Source organism: Zonotrichia albicollis, chromosome Z, assembly GCF_047830755.1.
Source record: "Zonotrichia albicollis isolate bZonAlb1 chromosome Z, bZonAlb1.hap1, whole genome shotgun sequence".
Lineage (NCBI taxonomy): Eukaryota > Metazoa > Chordata > Aves > Passeriformes > Passerellidae > Zonotrichia > Zonotrichia albicollis.
In genome coordinates, this window is record NC_133860.1 from 33,359,764 (window position 1) to 33,379,829 (window position 20,066).

At 39.9% G+C, this 20,066-nt stretch overlaps 2 protein-coding genes across 4 annotated transcripts in view; one reads left to right on the forward strand and one right to left on the reverse strand.

Annotated features, from left to right (window-relative positions):
- SNX18 (sorting nexin 18) overlaps positions 1–20,066 on the forward strand; it is a 211,659-nt gene that overhangs the window by 181,671 nt on the left and 9,922 nt on the right. The gene's annotated exons all lie outside the window — the stretch shown is intronic.
- The window catches only part of ESM1 (endothelial cell specific molecule 1), a 25,291-nt gene continuing 5,225 nt past the window's right edge, over positions 1–20,066 (reverse strand). The window contains exons 3-5 of the mRNA XM_005490659.4: positions 8,069–8,738; positions 4,005–4,160; positions 1–1,936 (exon numbers count right to left, since the gene is read on the reverse strand). Of these exons, the coding sequence (XP_005490716.1) occupies positions 1,836–1,936; positions 4,005–4,160; positions 8,069–8,393 (582 nt within the window). The 5' untranslated portion in view covers positions 8,394–8,738 and the 3' untranslated portion in view covers positions 1–1,835. The remainder of the gene's footprint in view (positions 1,937–4,004; positions 4,161–8,068; positions 8,739–20,066) is intronic.

The following is a 20,066-nucleotide window of genomic DNA, read 5'->3' on the forward strand; positions in this document are numbered from 1 at the left end:
GATTTACATTCAAGAACTCATAATGTCATTTATGACACTGTTGCAAAATATTAATAATGTATGCAGTATTTAGTACATTCTTCAAATATTTCTCATCAGTCTGCTGGAAGACCAAGGGTTTGATCCTGCTCTCACTGAAATCAAGAAAAAAATTACTTTTGATATCAGTAGATTAGAATCAATTCACTTGCTAGTAAATAGCCCAAGAAAACATTATTCCCTCTCAGACCCTAACATTCAATACTGGTTAAAATGTGGTATTATGCTATTTTGAGATTTATGTTTGTATGTCTCCAATTATCATGGCAAGAGAATCTGCACTTTCATCGTGACATTTGGATGTCTACTGCTGTCATCATCCTCTTGTTCCAGATCAGCAGGATTCATGCCTGCTTTCCCAGGTGAAAGCATCCTGCTTTCACAGATGTTGACTTTGGATTTCTTTAAAGGCATCCAAGTTTCTGTTGTTCATAGTTTTAAAAGCATGCTCTTAGATCCTGAACTAAACTCTGGCTGTTGTACTGTGTGTTCTTTCTTTCACTGCAGTCATTGTCACAGCTCAGGTTGATTTCAAAGGAAATGTTAAAATCAAGCCACACTTCCAAAGAGAGTGCCCTGTGTTACAAGGCTGTTTCTAAGCTCATGGCATCCAGGTTCACTCTGACACAGCAACATCAATTTTTATTATCTGTGGATCTGGTCGTTTTCAGGCATATTAGCAAGCCTTTCTTGGTGGTGATTTTTTAACTTACGCAAATATCATCCAGCTTAGGCTGAATGAGGGGCTGCCCATTCCTGCAGCGCTCTAACACGTGTAAGTTTTTCTCCTGGCTGAAATGGGATCCCTTGCTCATGCAATTGAGAAACAAAGGACTGGGTACCAAAATACTGTAGTCTGTGGCTGCACTATCACTTGCTGAGGGTTCAAGGCTTCCCTGGTTCAAATAAACGCCCTGTGAGTCACATCTGGGCCATAGCCAGCAGTGAAGATGGAAAGCATGAAGGTCCCTTTGCTGGCCTCTCACCACTCTTCCAGAAAAAATGCAGATATTGCCTTAATGACACCAACTAGCTGGTTTATAGAAACATATATATTTAAATAATGATAAGCAGCTTCTTTTGTTTCAGATCCCCTTCTACAAATTGGTAGAATTTACCAATCTGCTGTTTTTCTGTACAAAATTTAACTTTAGAAATTCAACTAAATACAAAATGTGTCTGCAGTGTCTTGCCTAAGTTATTCACAATGTATAAACTGAAGTGCGGGGTGTTTTCTCTCTGAAGAAAGGCATATTTGTCTCCAAGGAATTGTCACCAAACTTCCAAAAACTGGAAAATTTTTAACAACTTTTGTTCGTTTATTTAATTTACCCTGTTGTGCTTTTGCTGTTATTATTGTCATTGCACAGGGGTGTTCCTTCCATCTGAGGTGTTGCTTATATGTGTTTCTTTCACAATGGTTCCACATCAATAGTATCACTCACCCAAACTGTCCCCTTCATTCAGTGAGACCTTTTCCAGCATCAGGTTGGCAAGAGTCAGCCTCTGGCACTATTTGAATGATCATGTTGGGTTTTCAGTATTACTATACATTCAAAAAGCCACAATACATTTATCTATTCAAATACTTATCAAAACAAATATCAAAAGTCATATACACTGTACAGTCTATTTTTAAGTAAACATTTTTTTCATTAAAAACAGGTCACATTCGAGCTTCAGAGATTACATATTCATACATTATAGATTTACTTTGTTCTTAAAGTGTGTTGTTGCATATTCAATAATCAGTGAGAAATGCATTCACTTGAAAGTCTTACAAGTGTAAGTAAATATCAGCGAGGATTTAGCCATTTCATTACTGGAGAGCGAATAACTTTCTCTTTAATGAATTCCTCTTTTACAGAATTTCCATCCCCTGATGCCATGTCACTATCTGAAAAAAACACAAAAATTAAGGCGGATTTCATGAACATAAGAGCTTTAAAATATTATCCTGCAGTATTGTCCCTGGTTTTATGAATACTTCGGAAAATCCTTAACTGGTGTGTTTGCAGAAAACTCAGTAAATTACCTCCAATTACCTAGCTGCAGAATTTCTACCAAATTAAGGCACAAGTCATATCTGTTTTCTAATAGTTTAATCATAACGCTGATGAGTTGACTTCAGTTTCCAGTTCTGACTGTAACACTCACTCCAATGTGACACAGAACCAAGCAACACATCCTCAATAACTACAGCAGAAATTAAACTCCCCTGCAGCTATTCTCTGACTGAGGCCAGCTGGCATTAAATAGCCACTAAACTCTCTTACTCTCCAAAAATAGGTAAAAGATACTCAGTTTGTCAATTGGAAACAGTCCCTGGCTGAGGCTGATTCCTAAGCTGTCACTGGGGTTGTTTGGCACAGCCAGCTGGCTGGGGACACAGTGTGCTGCCCACTGCCCTCCTGTCTGACCGTGAAAGGAGTAAAATTGCAATGTACAGCACCTCCGACACCTTCAAGTTTGTTAGGCATATGCAGGCATAGACATAGTGTTTTGTATAAAACATGTGGGTCAGAAACTTGCCTGTTTAAAGCACAGAAGCATTTACAGCTGTTTTAATCCACTGATGATCACTTAGGTGTTATAGTTTCTTCTGAAGACCCCTTTCACATGAAACCCTGTGTGACCACCCCATGCAGAAATACTCATGGTGTCCCTGATCTGCTAACAGTGACAGACCTCTGAGGACAGAAGTAATTGGGAAATTTGCAACAACAATTTAAATAACACCGTTTGTTTCCATGCCATGGATATCTCGTCCTGGCTGGGGTAAGTCAAGCAGCTAAACATTGAGGCAGCAGAAAATCTGGGACCAAAGGCAAGTGGGGAAGAGAAAAGGGGAGGAGGAAATTATGCAAATGGCCTGTCTGGGAAGGTTTGGAATATAGGCTAGATACAGAAAAAAGCAAGCACACTCATTATTTTGACACCCTCAGTAATAAATAGAAGAAGAAAAGGCAGAAGAGCACAATCATGCAGAAAAATACAAAAATATCAGAGCTGATTGATCTTGTAAGAGGTTTTTTTGAGATTATTTTAAATGTGATATAAGCTGCAGAAGTTTGCTTCAATCTAACTTTCTCTGAGCAGAGAAAGAGGAAAGATAAGTCTTGTATTAAGACAGCAAACTCTACACAGTTTAATATAACAGAAGAAAATTTAAAATTGCACACAAGCTGCAGTTGGAGAAGAAATGAAATCCAAAAATCTTTAGTGAAACCCTACAAAAGATCCCAGTAGACCTAGAATTAAATCTCTGGGGAGGTTTTCTGACTTCTAAACATTTGCATTTATTTTGGTTTCTCTTTATATTTAGAGTAAGCATACCTTAGTATCATCAGGTGGGGAAAAAGGGGAAAAATTTTAATCCCACCTCTAAAAGCTTCAGTGATCTTTCCTTGGTGCATCAAAAGCACTCCAGCTTGTCACACTCCCTTTTTCCTTTTTTTCCTTTTTTTTTTTTTAATTTTAATTCTGGACAGATCTATTACAAGCTTCAGACACAAATGTAAAGGAAATAAATTATTCCAATGATACTGTGACAAATGACTACAATAAAACATTTAATAAAACCTTTCACTGACAACTGAAAACATATAAAGCTCTGTCCTCATGGGGAAAATGAAATGCTGTTTTTACCATGCATTAGCTAACACTAGTAAATGCAATGTAGTGAAATCCTGAACTGACATGCAAACCCTAGCACAGCCTCCTGCTGCACAGGTGAGGCACTGCTAGCACATGCAACAGTCACAAAATATTTCAAAATGGTTCTAGCATGTGTCACGGCTCACCTAATTCCTTGCTGCATGTTAAGGAATAGGAAAAATAAACCTACCTTGTGTTATTAATTGTTTTCACAGCTCCACCAAAGTACCCACCACTCATACACAGAGTGGTAGTAGATCATGTGCAAGTTGTTTGCTGCTAAAATCATCTGTACCACAAAGTCTCACCTGTGTGTGAAGATATTTTTCGTCGATTTGGTGGCTTTGAAGCAGACAGTTGGAAAAACGGGAACTTCAGACACTTCCCTGTTACTCTGTCACAGATGCCAGAGGGACAGTTGCAGGTTTTCCTACATTCCATTCCATAGCTACCATAGGGACACTCTGGAAAAAAAAAAAATAGAGCAAAGCAGTTTTCAGTGATCCAAGTCAGCTGCTATCTTAATAGCTGGTCTGCTTGAAAGTGGAAAACCTTTGAGTGGAGGTCAGCTAGACCTTAGCCACAGGATTTCAGCATGCTGACTGCTTTTTTACAATGTCTTCTAGTACGAACAAATCTTGACACACTTTACATACATCATTACATTTCCTGTAACTTATTTATATAATGTGCTACTGGTAATCCTTCTCTGAAACACTCTTAGATTTAAGGGCATTCTTACATTACATTGCCTTAGTTAAAGGCAGCATGAATATGTAGGTATATAATTATAGAAGATTTAGTTTAAGGGCTAGCACTGAATTTAGAAGGGAAGATGACTCCAGAAGTTCCCTAAACTCACTGTGTGGTTCACTGTGATATTATCTGACTTTCATGACCATTGATATTTAGAGCTGCAGTCCGATGCCGATGCGGGGCTGCTGTGGCCTGGGCCAGCAGCCTGGGAGGAGGATGCAGCCTGACCATGAGGAGCTATCCAGCAAACTCACCATCCACCTGGAAATGCTACTGGGTCCTTGGGAATAGCCTCCCACCCAACACCTTCTCAGACAGCCACGTTCTGCCTTCCCATGGCAGACAGCTCACCTGCACCTCCAGCCTGAAGAGCGAGGATGGCCTAAAGGGATCTCTGGCACTAAGGCAGCTCCCTGGTTATGCTGCATCTGGTCACATAATGCCCCTATTCAAACCTCACATCCCTGAGCAAGCTTGGGGAGGAGCACTACAAAGCAGTTGCTAGGATGGGAACAAATGTTTTCCAAAGAAAATTAAGTCAGGAACAGAAGATTTTCCCTGTCCCACAGCTGACACATATCACATGCTGGGCCATACAACTTCCCAGAGGGTTTAAAGTAGGGGCTATGGCCCTTGTCTTCATCTGCATTGCTGTTGAATAGGATACCTTCCTAAAACCATTGCTGAAGAGGCAGAGACTGGGAAAATCCATGTCTAACACGTCCTTTCCAAACCCACAAACAGGTGATCATTCCCAGGAGAGGTTTGAGATATCCCAGGAGAAAGGCTTTTATGTTCAGACTGTCCTTGCCAACCCAAGGTACATGGTCACCTTAAATGGCAAGGTCTGGAGAGCTTCTGATTCACCTCCTAAGGGCAGATGAATGATTATTCAGGGCTGGACCAAGGAACCATCTAGCCCAAGCCTCCACAAAACTCTTAAGGAGGGTGGCCATAGTAAGCACAAATAATACCCCTCCCCTCGTTTTGTCTCTCCTTTTCAGCTATGAGACCTTCTATCCAGACATAGTTTCTTTGTGTATAACACCCCACAATAAAATTACCTTTTCAGTTTTTTCACTCTCCTCTTGAGTGAAATGCAAACTTTTAGCTTTGCCATACAGCCTAGGTAATATGAAAATCAAGCTATTGCACTACAGTTATATAGTTATAGTGTAGCCAACATTTTACAGTTCTCTGTGTATCAAATGGATTTATGGATTCATTCTTATAAATCCATAAATCCATTTGATACACAGAGAATTGTAAAATGTTGGCTACACTGTAACTTAATTATTCTTCCTGAGAGCTAGGAAGAAAATTATTCTTCCTAGCCCTCAGCACACTCCCTTTCCCAAGAATGACTCTTCGATCTGCTGCTTGTCCACATAAAACAAAAGCAAAATCCCACCCAAGCAGAGCTGTTCTTGTGTGCATTTCCTCCCTGGGAGACAAGCAAAGAGGCCACACTGAATGGAGCATCAATCTGCCTTCTACAGGTGCTCAGAAGTGTGAGAATTGTGATGCAGAGATGCTCACAACAGCATAGAAACAAGTCTGAGCCCAAAGCACTTGGCTCTGTATGGAATAACCCTGACATTGGTGCTGCTTTTTACATTTCTTGACACTGACAACTGAGTAAATTTATATTTTAGAAGTTTTTTGTTTAATAGGATTCTGCTCCTAAATAAATTGCAGATAGCTCCCAGTGATTTAATAGAAGCAAGGGCACCAAAAAGTATTTTGTTTTGTAATGACATTGTTATTGATAATAGCACAATGCACTGTCCTAATAATAATAAAAGTATCCCAAAAAATTGTTCTGGAACATATATGGCCCATTTTTGAAAGAAGAAGTTGAAAAACAGAGAGTTCAGATAATTTTTGCAGAACTTCAAAGTAAATTGGCAACCGGAAGCCAGGGAGAATTTAGCCATCCTGCATCTGTCAGTTATTACAAACATGGAAGTTATTAAAATGAGTGAGTGACCTATATATCCATAGCTGCACATGGATATATAAAATAACAATATCTGACTCCAAGGAGAGACTGTACTATCTCAGAACTGAGATGAAGAAAGAAAAAGAACTCAAAATTACATCTACAATATTTAGTGGAAATAAATATATGGGGAATAGAAGCTTTAGGCACCAATTTAAATTTGAAATCAAGATATGACTTTACTGAAATTAATGAGAGTTTTTCCACTGAACGATTGGGAAAAAAAACCCAAACATTTGATTTTGCATTTTCTACAGAGCACCCAAGATTCAGCTATGGGGATTCAGATCTCAACTCCCATAACATTTCTTTTTTCTCATTCAAAGGGTGCTATTGCTAAGAAACTCCTATGAGGAAAGCGAAAAGTACACACTACTTCAAAACAATTGTTAATGGAATTATAGGCAGTATCTTGCACTGTGATTTTTAATAAACTGAAGATCAGTCAATTATCTCAATAAAATATTTTCCTGGTGAGTGCAGCAAAGATATAATCTTTATGTGTAAGTTCTACTCATTTGCAATAAAGTTTTGGGTTTCACACTCAACCATGCACATGAGTTTATTTTAAATAAGGTAAATAAGTGTGTGCTGTATGTGAATCAACCGAAGTGATTTTTGCAGCATCAGGTCCTAAGTCATTACTTTAACTAAGTCTATTAATACTCCTGATATTTAACTGTCAAGTTATTCCCACTTTTAAGGAAGTTATTCTAAGGCTTATCTGTATCTACTTACTGAAGTACACAAACACAGCAAGACCCACTGCACTAATGCTTTGCAAACTCTCTTTTTAAAATAGTTCATTTTTTAAAAAATTCCCCCTGCATCTTACAAATAGAATACCTTGCCACCCTATTAAGATTGCCCTGTTTAAATGGAGTGAGAATAGCTCCTAAAAGAAAAATGTGATTATAGCTTCTGACTAAAGAAATCAGCATGCAACATACCTGGAATAAACTGAACTCAGTGCCTGTCAGCTCATCTCACAGTCAGCTTCTGCTCTGTTATTGCCATCCTTCAGGCAGAAGGGTTTCTGTTTGCCTCCCCTGACCACATCCCTAGGATGACTGAGCACCTCAAAGGCAGGACTAAATTAAAGAGGATAAAGCCTCCAGGCACTCAGGCTGCGCTGCTTTCTCCATCCCCCAGACCCCAGCGTGAGCACTGGGTCACTGGGCAGGCAGATGGCAGTGCCAGAGGGAGCATCGCCCCCAGGAGTGTGCAGCTGCCACAGAGACCCTGTGACAAGGTTGGACTTGCAGGATTAAAGTTTTCATAATTTATAGAGAGCCACCCACCAAATCAACAGAAAGAACAGGACTAGTGCCTGGGTGTCTCAAGCTCCAGTCAAAAATCTCATCTCCAAGCACACCCTGTCGGTATTTCCTTACACATGTCCCCAGGTAATGTGTAAACAATATCATCACATTAATAAACCTGCCCCAGTACATGGAATGCCTCCTAATGACAGCAAGTATTTTTTCCCTTTTTCCTTGGCTAAGGGATGAGCTGTAAAAATCCCATTTTACTCCTTTCAAGCAAGAAGCAAACTCTGCATGTATGTTGCTGTCAGATTGCCACAGTAGGTACATACAAAGTGAACATCATTACCTTTGCAGATACCAAATTCATCACCAAAGTCATCCTCCTCAGTGTAAAACTGGCACTTCAGCCCAGGGCCACACTTGACACCATCCATACCCGAGACAGTACGATAGCAAGTCTCCCCCAGTGCAGCTGCACACACTCTGCAGCAGCCACAGTCATCCAGCACCGTTCGCTTGCAGCGCGCGGTGCTTTTGCATGCGTTACTGTCACAGGGATCAGGGCAATCTACTGCGTATTTCGCACTCCAGGCAGCTCCAGCGGGCACGGGCAGCAGGAGGAGGGTGAGGAACAGGAAGCCCTTCATGTCTTGCAGGGGTAAATGCTCCATCCCAGAGAGCAGGTCTCAGTGCTCAGCCTGCTGGTGCCTCTTGCCAAGGGAAGCGGCGGTACGGAATCCAAAGTGGTAGCTGCACACATCAGCCTACAAGTTTATGAGCTTTATAAAGTGTGTTGCCCACATGTTGCACCGTCGTCAGCTTCCTCAATCCGGCAGCGCTGCTCCTGCCAGCCTCCCTTGTTTCAGTTTATGAAATCCAGGATGAAGGTTGGATTAGCACTCTGCTGCCATCCAGGAATTGAAAAGCCTGAGCTGATGTAATCTGTTATGTTTAGTTGGTTGTTTTGCATGAGGACTAAAAACTCTCTCACATCCGTTTCAAATGCTCAAGGACGTCTGCCAAGAGTAAAAAAAAAAAAAAAGTAAAAAAACAATCAACCCCGAGGAGGTTGCATACCTTCCTGCAGGACAGGGATTGCTCTGACGCTGGGCACGCTGCTGACAGGAGAGCTCTGCCTGGCTATCGGCATGCATGGCCAGAAGAAAATCACACTGAATCATCTTACTGCTGAAAGAATAATCTTTAATTGAATAAATCTTTGCCATACTCTTTTAGGGGATGTGGATGGTTATTTTGGGGAATTAAATGAGATCATGTCATTCAATAGCCAAGCTCAGATTTTTCAGTAGTTTTTCTGATTGCATTGAAACAGTACTTTCTAATCAGTATTTAAGTGGAGATGAATTAAACATTTCACTCAAAGATTACTGCTAGAACTAAAAACTGGTCAGAAAAAAACCATCATTTTGTGGGATCTTCCACAGCAGGTTCAGGAGAATGAGCAATGAGCTGCCCCAACTTCACAAGCAGCGGGGAAATCCCCATCCATCATCAGCACTGTCTGCACAGCGTTAACATGGATCCAGGGGGCTGATTCTTCTCCCTCTACACCACTTCTTTTCTGACAAACTCTATGGGATGCTCTGATGCTGCTCTTCAATGAAGCTAATGTAAATAAACAGAAAACAAATCTCAGCTTCCCCTGTCTCCTCTCTTAGACTTACTTTATCCTGCCAGAGCCTTGACAAGAAACAGCAAACAAGTGGAGTCCAGTGAAACTGATGAGCCACTGGAGAGATAAAAATTTCTGCATTAAAAAAAATCTACAGGAAAGGAAAAGAGGAATAAAGCTAGCCATAAATAAACCTCTGAATACCAAAAGTTGTTGCCAGTGAAGTTAGTGGGAACCAAAGCAAACTGAACTGAGTATGACCACCTTGTCACTTGGGAATCTTGTGTCTCAAGTGGGCTAAGGACACTGCTAGTAGGCTGCCAAATAAAATGAAGGACTAGACTAGAAACACAGGAGACCAAGAAAGCCTTTTCTTCATTAATGCAAATGTGAATTGATAAACCCAAAACCAAAATGCTTAACTCTTCTGTCTCTCCCTCATAAGAACACTTTTTAAGGTGTTTCTGACTGTCCTAGTATGTTTGGCACTTGTCAAAAGTCAATGTAAAAAAAAAGAAATAAAAAATTAAAGAGTTCGGTTGAGGTCTTATGTAAACCAAGGCAGTACTATTGGTAAGCATGAGCTGACACCAATTAGTTCAATTAGCAGTAGACAGCTTTATCTTCAAAATGCAAAGCAACTATCCTCTAAGAGGTGAAAAGAGCACTCCAAAGATGGAAATGAAAATTGCAGCCAAAACCAGAGGAGGAACACAAGTTTAAGGGTTACAATGAGGAGATCAATCAGAAATTTATGTCCTACCGCTGACCCCATCACAGCTGGACTATTGCAAAATTCTGTTTAAAAAAAACCAACCCAATATTTCTTCCATGGTTCTCAGGTCAGCAGAGTAGTGTGAACCACTGTCCATGTCTGCTGGCATGGAATCTACAAAAACTGACATTGTTTTATATTTATAGGTCAGGCTAGAACCTGTGGGGTTGAGGAGCCAGTGTAAATCCCATAGGGCAGTCCCTCATGTGGGAGAGAGATGATAAATCTTCAACCAGAGAATCAGGGAACACAGCTAAGGCAAAAAACCCTCTCAATACCCAGGCCAGATCCGCTCCTAATGGTGAAATAGTCCAAAAAAGAGCTTTGCACACATGGTGCATCACAGGTCTGCAGCAGCAAGGAGCAGTTAAGTAAATAAAGTGAATTAAGTTAATTCACACCTGCACTTCAAACTCATACCTGCTTGCTCACTCAGAGGAGATAAGAGATGATGTGTAGTGTGCAGACCCATCCACACATATACTTAGACATTTATGCCTGGTATTAACTACCAGCTGGTAAAATCCTATTCTGTAAATATTTATAAGAAATACTCCTTGTCTAAAACACCAAATGAGATCTTAAAGGGCTATATGTTACATTTGGGCTTCTCACAGGAAAAATGTCCTAGAGAGATGATAAATAAAAAAATTACACACAGATGTGGTGAGGAAAAGAAATCGTAAAAGGAATCAGCACACTCCCCTAGCAACTAGCCAATATTATTTGGAATAAGATGGAAACCGTATCCTATGCTTGGAGCTAGAGGCCAAAGTAAATTATTACAATGGATTAAAAAAATACATGTAATGGAATAAAATAATATGAACAGATAAATATCTGGATTATATATGAGTATCATGGAGGAAATAAGGATACTATGATCTTCCATACTGTCCATTGATTAGATAGTGATATAAATCCAGTGTCACTCTCTTTGATTTTAATGTTTCTCTGTTGTTTTACCTGTTGAATCCATTAAGCTTTCCTTTCCAGTGAAAAGTTTAATCCTGTAAAACCCTGAACTAAGCTCTTCCATGAAAATGGATACAAAGGGAATTAATGAAGCTTCCCCAGTCATCAGCACCAGAGAATTTGCCACCACTATTTAACTTGTGGTATAAACATATTTCAAAGGTGGAAGACCTTCTGGATCAGATCAGGGCTATTTTTTTTTCCAAATTTACAGCACAAATTGTCTTTTTGCCAGCTTATGTCATAATTACATCACCATATATAATGTTTGGCACTTCTTCTAGAAGCAGAAAAGGTTTCAACCCTTGGGTTCCATGCTTTACAGGGGACCAACAATCTAATGTCAGTGAGTTGTGTTTCCAGCAGAATACTTCTGAGAACCATTTTTGCATTTCTTTTGTAAATAATCTATTTATCAAGCTAAAACAGTGGGACTGTCTTGAGGTTGCATTTATACCCTCTGAAAAGTATGACCCCACCTGTTAAATATCCCCATGAAACGGCAATCTTCATGATTCATTATTAGTCTGTGCTGGTATATGGGCACAGAATCCTCACTAAGTTAATAGGCTTTGTTCATTTTACTCTTTAGACAGAGAAACATTCACCTCCAGTCTTCTGAATTTAAGTGTTCTGGCCACTGTTGCTACCCAGTCTTTTGAATGCATGAAGTTGGGATAAGCAGGAAGCACTAATATCTCTTTAAACATAGGAAAATATTTAATGCATGACCCTTGTTGCTCATTTCTAAAAGACAGTCCCTAAACTAAAAATATGTTACCACACATTCCTGAACAATCCAACCTTTTCCCAGGCTTCCTCTTCAAAAAGCCGTAAGCACAATGCTATATGAGAAGCAAAAATTCAAAGGGAAACACCGAAAGGAAGCTGAGCTGCAAAGTCCAAAAAGAAAAGCCAGAAATAGGAAGTAAAAGATAAGAATCAGGAAAGTGAGATAGCGGCAAGGACTCCCCTTTGTATGATTTCTTTTCTTGTATCTTTTCAATGAATTGCTAATTACTCTTTGTTTCAGCTGTAGCATAGCAACTCCACTCTGGTAAAAATAGGTGCTTTGGGACATTTCCTACTTGCTGAAGGCAAGAGATGTTTACATGCTTTCTCCAGGCAGACCAGGTGCTGTGCAGAGAGCTGGGTAGGCACAAACTGCAGGAGCTACCACAGAAATTACTGGATGTGCTGGGTTACCTGCGGAGAGCCTCAGGAATGACAGCCGCAGCTTCCTTAGAGCACAGCAAAAGTATGTCCACGTGCAAATACGTCCACATGCAAATGTGTGGCATGTTCAGCCTGGGAGCTGCTAGCCAAAATTTCTGCATATGATTTATGCTCGCTGAGTTTGCCATTGAAATAGGGCGGCACCCTGTCAGGTCTGTGCTGCTGGCATAGTTCTATGCTTGGAGAAGGTGTTCAAGAGGCAAAAAAAGTCACTGAGAGGTGTAAAAGTTCTACTACATCGCAATAAGGGTAAATTTTTTTCCATGGTGGGAAAGTCTGGGTTTGTCACACCCAATAAATATGTAGTTGATTTAAAGAGGAAACATGATGAAAAAATATGTTGTGACTCTGCTACGCTGAAAACTTTTAAATGCTTTTATGACATCTACATGTCCAGAGCAAGAAAGGTCTTTCAGTGCCCAAGACCTCCAAGATCCATACCAGGGAATTTCAGAACAGTACGTGAAAGTCACGTACCTTTTCTATACTTCAGGAAATCTGCTTCTCTGGTTCAATGACTGGCCACTCACAGCCCAAAACTCTGCCTTCAAACACATACCTTATCAATACTTTTGTCAGGAGGTGTGTCTTTTGTGACACTTCTTGGTTCTAGAAATCTAAATCACCTCAGATAAGTCAAATGTACAACTAAGCAGAAAGAAAACCTGTCCGTACAGAAAAACATATTTTCCGGTCTGATCTTAAGATATTCTGTTTCTCTATCAATAAAAAACTCCAAGATGTGAATGATGGTTCTTTGCATGTTCTGCTTAGAGGGTCGTGTGTCCATAGGGTAAATGGCTTTAATGCTGAGATAATGTGCCTGTTTCATCCTTCACTGTTTGACATAGTTAACTGATGTAACACGCACTCATTTCTCTATTGTCACAAAGCCTCTGCTCTCAGTAGTTCTCTGCAGAACTAGAATAAAATAATTAGATTTGAAAAAGCATTTTCATCAGGTTTTTTTTGGACATGAACAGTAACACAACAGTCAGTAAAATCACAAATACTGTATGGATTTTATCTTTTCTCTATGCGATCCAAATGGTAATCATACTCCAATTCTATGAGTCCCTGATAACTAAGGCAAATTCCAATTGAATAAATTTTTTTTTCTTGGTACCTGTGCAGAATTTGAAAGTGCACTGTTTTGGTTCTCCTAGATACAGATATTAGAATCTGATAGTTTAGGATTGGTGGGAAATATACTCTTCCTTGCAACTCAAGTTAATTCTGATCTCCGTTTTTAAGATTAAAAAATTGATAACTCTATAGACCTTTATGGAAATCAGATAATATCTTAAGTATTAATGTGATTTCTACTTTTCTGAACTAAAACATGTCTTTTGAAACTTTCTAGCAGTTAAGTCATGCTTTTGTCTTACAACATTTCTGCAAATGTTTTAGCCATGCTTTATACATAGTTTGTACTTGACTAAGTAGCTATTTCCTGTAATGAATGACTAACCTATTAAAAGCTTGTTATCTTCTTGTGCTCTATGTGCTGCTAACAAGAAAATCTGTAGTCATATGTGTGAAATGTTGAGTTGTTTAGGTTAGGATTATGTGTTTTCACGAGCTAATGCTTCCATGTATTCTTTGCAATATAGCCAGGATGATTTCCACTGGCAGAGAAAAGGCAAATTGAAGTAATTGACTTAGATATGCAAGTATATAAAATTTATATCTATCATCATTTTTCTTTTAGGAGAAATCTCTCCATTTCATAAGTACTTGTCTTTGAAATATAGAAGTTTTCCAGAATAACTAGGTGATCCCAGAAAGGCCAGAGGAGAGCTTCTGCATTTCCATTTAAGTAACGCAACTTCAGGGAAGAACCAGAGAAGGTCTGAAAGGAGTAGGGACACCAATGGGAACCTTTTTTCAGATTTTTTTCCAGTGTTACACATACTTTCTTTCCTTGGGATGAGTGGATATTTCATTCTTCCTTCTCTCTGCCACACAATCTCTCTGGCTCAGCCTTAGTCCTCATTATACTGTTTTACTCCTTCATTATACTGTACTTTCTGATCTATGTGCAAGTTTACTTGTGACACACACAAAAAGAACCCTAAAAATAAGAGCTCAGCAGACTATATTCCTTTATTCCATCTTTATTACTTTCTCTTGTTCACAGCTCTCACACTCCATCCATATTGTCTATCCCAGCTGAAGCCTCTGAGACCTTGTATTAACAGGAGCAAAGCCTCATTAAAGGAGACTTTTGGCAGCTGGTCCTTGGGAATTTCTGTGCTGTATGAATTGGTATCTACTTCAGCGAACAGGTTTGGAAACAAACTGAATTAATGTCTTGGTTTCCATGGATCAGTAGATCCATGAATTAGTATCTACTTCAATTAACAGGTTTGGAAACAAACTGAATTAATATCTTGGCTTTTCCATGTTCCATGGAAAGAGACACAGTCAGGGTCTCCAAGAACAATGCAATTGGAGGGACCTAACACAGGACCATTTGATTCCCCAGTGTAGCAAAAGGATTTTCACGCACGTTTCCAACATCCTTTTTCCTTTGTTCCATAGATCATATGGCTCTGTTTGCAAATATATATTTCTTTTCTTTCCCTGGAGCACACATATTGTGGGTGAATGCTGACCCCAATGACATAAGGGCTGTGTCACTCATTTCAGCAGGGTCAGGATTTCACATGATGCTTTCAATGTTTTATCATCTCTGCTGTGTGTTTTTTGCTCAAAATATGGAAAGGAATGTTTGCAAACAAGCTCTAATCAGAAAGCAATGAGCCACATCTGCATATTTCCTGTGACAAATTTGGTCTCATTAAGAAACAAAACTGCTAGAAATCTTAAAATTATAAGCTATAAACCTACGAAGAGCACTTCCAAATCCATTTTGGCTTGTATTTAATTATTTTCAGCTTTCTTAATGTATTGATTAAAGAGGTGTAATAGCTAGCAATACTACAAGTGCAGAACACAACCTTGCATTTTTACTCAGAAATGTGGTAATTTATATGCCCCATATACATTCAGCTTATATGAGAGAACAAAATACAATACATAAGTAGTCTTTTTTTAAATTTTATTCATTGATCAATGTTAGTTATTTGATCAAATCTTGATGGTAATTTTCAGTCATTTAACCAAATGTCCACAAGATTTATTTTTTAAGAAAACTACCTGGGAAAAAAACATGAGTGAAATATACAGAGCTGGAGCTATCTTTCCAAGTTGTGAATCTGACAGACTGAATATGTGATATCTCCATAATGGCACATTATTCTTCTTTTTTTGCTTTGTCTTCTGAATTGTCATGGACTGAGCATGAGCTATTTTAGATGTTTCCTTGACCATGATAGAATATGCTTTTTAAGCCAGAAATATTTCTGAAATAGTTCACAATCAGATGCACTTTCTTAGATGATTTATTTAAAACCAGATAGCTGCTACTCAATCCCATGTTTTAACTGTGCCCTATACTGTATTATGGATCCTCTTCCTGCGCTATAATGTTCTGGACTACGAACACTGGCTGGGTGCTGGTATCTCACCCAGACTGTAAAGGAGCAGCAAAGTGAACAAAGAGGAAGGTCAGCTGCAGATATTTGTTGACAGTAGGAAACAGCCCCAACACCACAGGCTGTGGTGTACAGCATGTTCCCTCCTGGATCCCAGGAGGCCACTTGGGCCAGAACTGGGCAGAGTACCTTCAGTGCTGGCTATGGTGGCTTCTTCTGTTTTATAAAACTAGAAATGTTTGGTTTTTTCATTTATGAAGCATTGGATGCAAAAATAAAAAGTCCATTTTCAACAATCAGCATAAAGGGAAGGAGGTTTTCTGTTTGCCTGTTGCTTAAGATAAGTGCCTGAAACAGGACTTGGAAACCACTGGCTGTGCAGATGGAAACCCTTTCCAAGTCACTGGAGGCATTTGTCTGGGCAGACACTTCCCAGGATGGCTAACCTGCAACCAAGCGCCATGAGGAGGGAAAAACCGAACCCAGCACTGCTGGTGGAATAACAAACTCTTCTGGAAATTGCCACACAAATATGAATAGCAAAAGGGGTAACAATTACTGTGATCCTGCCTTCAGTAACTGGGTGCAGGAAAAACTAGGGAAAGGAAAGAGGTCTGGAAGAAAAACAATTTACATATTGCTTTAGAATTCAATCTAGCTTTTGTGTTTTCTTACCACCAGCAGTCCTTTCACCTTGTTCAGGTACTCTCAATCTTTCTGCTCAATGAAGCAAAGATGGCTCGATAACATCATTGTTCATAAGACAGAATAGTCTGTTATAAAGTAAGGTGTTTTTTAATAATTCAGGGCTCTGACATGCAGTCCCTGTCAAATCTCACTGTGGCACTCCCTGACTGATTGTTTCTGCATTAGAGTCTCATTCCACAGGGCAAATTAACTTCAGCCATCCATTTCTGCTCCACTGTGAATGTGGTAGCTTCTGAAGTTGATGTACCTAGAATCACGAGCACCACAGCACCCTGCATCTGTATCACCCCACAGCACTCTCTATCACCCTTTTCAGCACCCTATTCTCACCCTCCTATATTTGATTATAGACCCACACCAAGAAAACTAGCTTAGAACCCACCTAATATTGCAGGAAGAAAATGAGCAACACGTTAGTATCGGCAAGTTCCTTCTCTGTCTCTGTCTGTGCAATATCTTCAGTGATGCAGGCATAATTGCTGCCTCCACATTATTCTTTTCATTATGGTGTGGATTGTATGTAGGAGGAATTTGTTGACAAGTTCTGGCTGGACCACTTTGAAAGACAGGACCTCTCACAGCCGCCAGTGAAAGGGAGAAGTGCAAGTTTTTCCACAGTCCTCCATCAGCACGCTCAAAGTTCTGAGAATAATTGTGAGCTCAGTGCAAATATTTGTTACTTAAACTCTGTTAAGAGCCATACCCAGACAGGACTGTGGCTTTTGGCAAGGGATGTGCATGCCCAATATTTTAACCTGTGAAAGCCATGTCACTGTCAATGTGGTCCATTGCCTTTGAATATATCACAGGTTTTGCACACATTCTAGTCCAAAGTACATCCTATTTTCATGCACCTACTTTCAAAGCATTTCTACTGTTTTCTGGTATCAGTTTTTTTGTATTCTTTCACAGCTCAAAAATATATCTGCTTTAGTTTCGGTCCTAACTGCTTGAGACACACTGATCCTCTACATTGCTTCAAGATAACCTCAACCAACAGCCATGTACCATTTTTCCATTTAAATGGAAATCATAGAATCATATAATCATATGGATTGGAAAGGGCCTTAAATATCATCAGTTCCCACCCGCCTGCAATGGACAGGGACACCTTCCACTGGATCACATTGCTCAAATCCACAGCCAAGCTGACCTTGAGTAATTCCAGGGACAGGGCAACCACAACTTCTGGGCAACTGGTTCCAGATCCAGTCACTATCCTCTGAGTAAAGAATTTCTTCCCAAGATCTCATGCAAACCTACACTCTCAGTTTGAGGCCATTCTCCCTTGTCCTGTCACTACAGGCTCGTGTAGCAAGCCCCTCCCCATCTTTCTTGTAGGCCTCCTTCAGGTACTGGAAGGCAGCAATAAGGTGACCCCCCAAAGCCTTCTCCAGGATGAGCAATCCCAATTCTCTCAGTATTTCTTGGAGTACAGGGGAAGTGCTCCTTCCCTCTAATCATCTTCATGACTCTTTTCTGGACTTGTTAATTAATAGTTAACAAAATACTCATACCTATATACTTTTTAGTACAGGAATTATTAAGAGTAAGTAAAGTAATATTTAATTTTTTTGTTTATTGATATTGTTTCTGCTCTAATTATTCCTATCTTGATTTTCTATGTGGCTGCAGAGAGGCTTGTTTTTTTTTTTTTTTTTGCTGAAATAAAGGCACTGTGAGAATGTGTTAATAGGGCAACTTTTCTTACTTTTTACCAAAAAAATGTATTAATAATTCAGAAGAATTAAGTCTCTGAGACCCTATTGTTTATATATTTAATATACACCTTTGTAAGTAGCTGAGTATATAAGTTCCTATTGTATTATTATATAAGGGCTTTTTTAATAAAGGCTTTTTTGCTTATCTTTCTGTGGTTCCTTGCTTTGAAAACAACCTGTGCCATCTTGTATTGAATTGTGATTAAATTAAACCTACTTGTAATCTGTTAGACATTAATTATGAAATGCATAAGTCAATCCAAAAGAAGCTCTTTCAGATGATTGTGGAGCTATAAGCATACCAGGGTAGATGTATCTGAACCAGCTGCCAGGTCACTAATAAGATTATGGTACATTCTTTAAATTTGCAATCTGTAATTAGAAGATATAGCAGACATATGAAAATTACTTGCTGTGATTTGTCTGACTATGATGAACTGATTCTTCTGGCAAGTATTCAAAAAAAAATTATCTTGAAAATCTGATGGCTTGTTTTGTTTTAGTTCTATTTTCTAAATGTTTCTTCCTGGTGCCAGCTTGCATTGCCCAAAAGGAAGGTTACTTTTACAGCTTGCTAGATAGCAGGCAGTTCTGTGGTCAGAAGATAAAACAAAGGCTTTGACTAGAAGCTGTGGAGGCAGTCCATGCTCCAAACACACGACCACATTTTCAGGAAACAACAGTTGTTGACAATAGATAATGACACCCTCTGTACTGAGAAGTAGAACCTTGTTTAAAAAAATAAGTAACAAAAAATTACATGTACAGCCAAAAGTAAAGCTGTAAACACCAGGCCCTAATGCCCAGCACATGAGCAGTGTGAACCTAGGGACCAAACCTGACTGGCCTCTGCACCCCAGTGTGATGTGTATGAGCTGTCAGTGCCCTCTACAGATAGAGGCAAGGGCTGTGTGTCAGCCCTGTGTGCTCTGCTCAGTGCCACATATCACCTGTCAGTGCCACTCGTCAGCTCTTATCACAGCCTGGCTAGCCTTAGGGGCTGCTCCCTGTGCCCAGGCATGACTGTGTCACAGGCAACAAGCAAGTCAGACCTCAGAAAATAATCCTTAAGAAATATTGCTTACCTGGAAGATCTCAGTATAAACAGATAGAGAGGCCAAAGTGTGACAGAGAACTCAGCTCTGCAGAGACAAAGCTGAAAAGTGTGAGCACAGACAGGAGCATATGCCTGGCCAAGGGTAGAAGGATTCCTGAGGTAGGATCCCTTAATCCACTCACAAATTTCCAGTGGGGACAAAAATGGCACAGGAGAGCTGGTCTGATAGAAGAAGCCAATGTTTAGGAGCTAGGAGGTACTGCCCAAGGGGGCACCTCACAGGCACCTGGAGATTAGTGCTAAGGCATGTTGGGTTCAAAGAGACAAGACTAAATTTCTGTCACTGAGTAAAAGTGGCATTGCAAATGCTGTGTTATTATGTTTAGTAAGCTCTGCCACAAGCTGCTGAAAATTAGCTCTTCTGAATCTGGTAAAGAATGTGTTTCCAGCTTAGTTTTTTCAGGCTTTGTTGGTGTCTGTCATTGCAAAACTGTAACATACATGGAGCTACTCTCTGTGGCTTTCCCGCTGTGATTTCAATTCTGAGAATCAGCCCAGCAGTGCTTTTAGCAGTAAATGACACCAGTGGAACTTTTCCTGGGCCTTTCTTCTGCCCATCTCTGGCTGCAGAAACAGTTATCCTCCCACCGTGTGTTTGCAGAGGTGCTAACAAAGTCCAGAACTGTGGGACACTTTGCAGGACTCCTGCCACTCTCCCTGGCCCAAAGTGCCCCTCCTC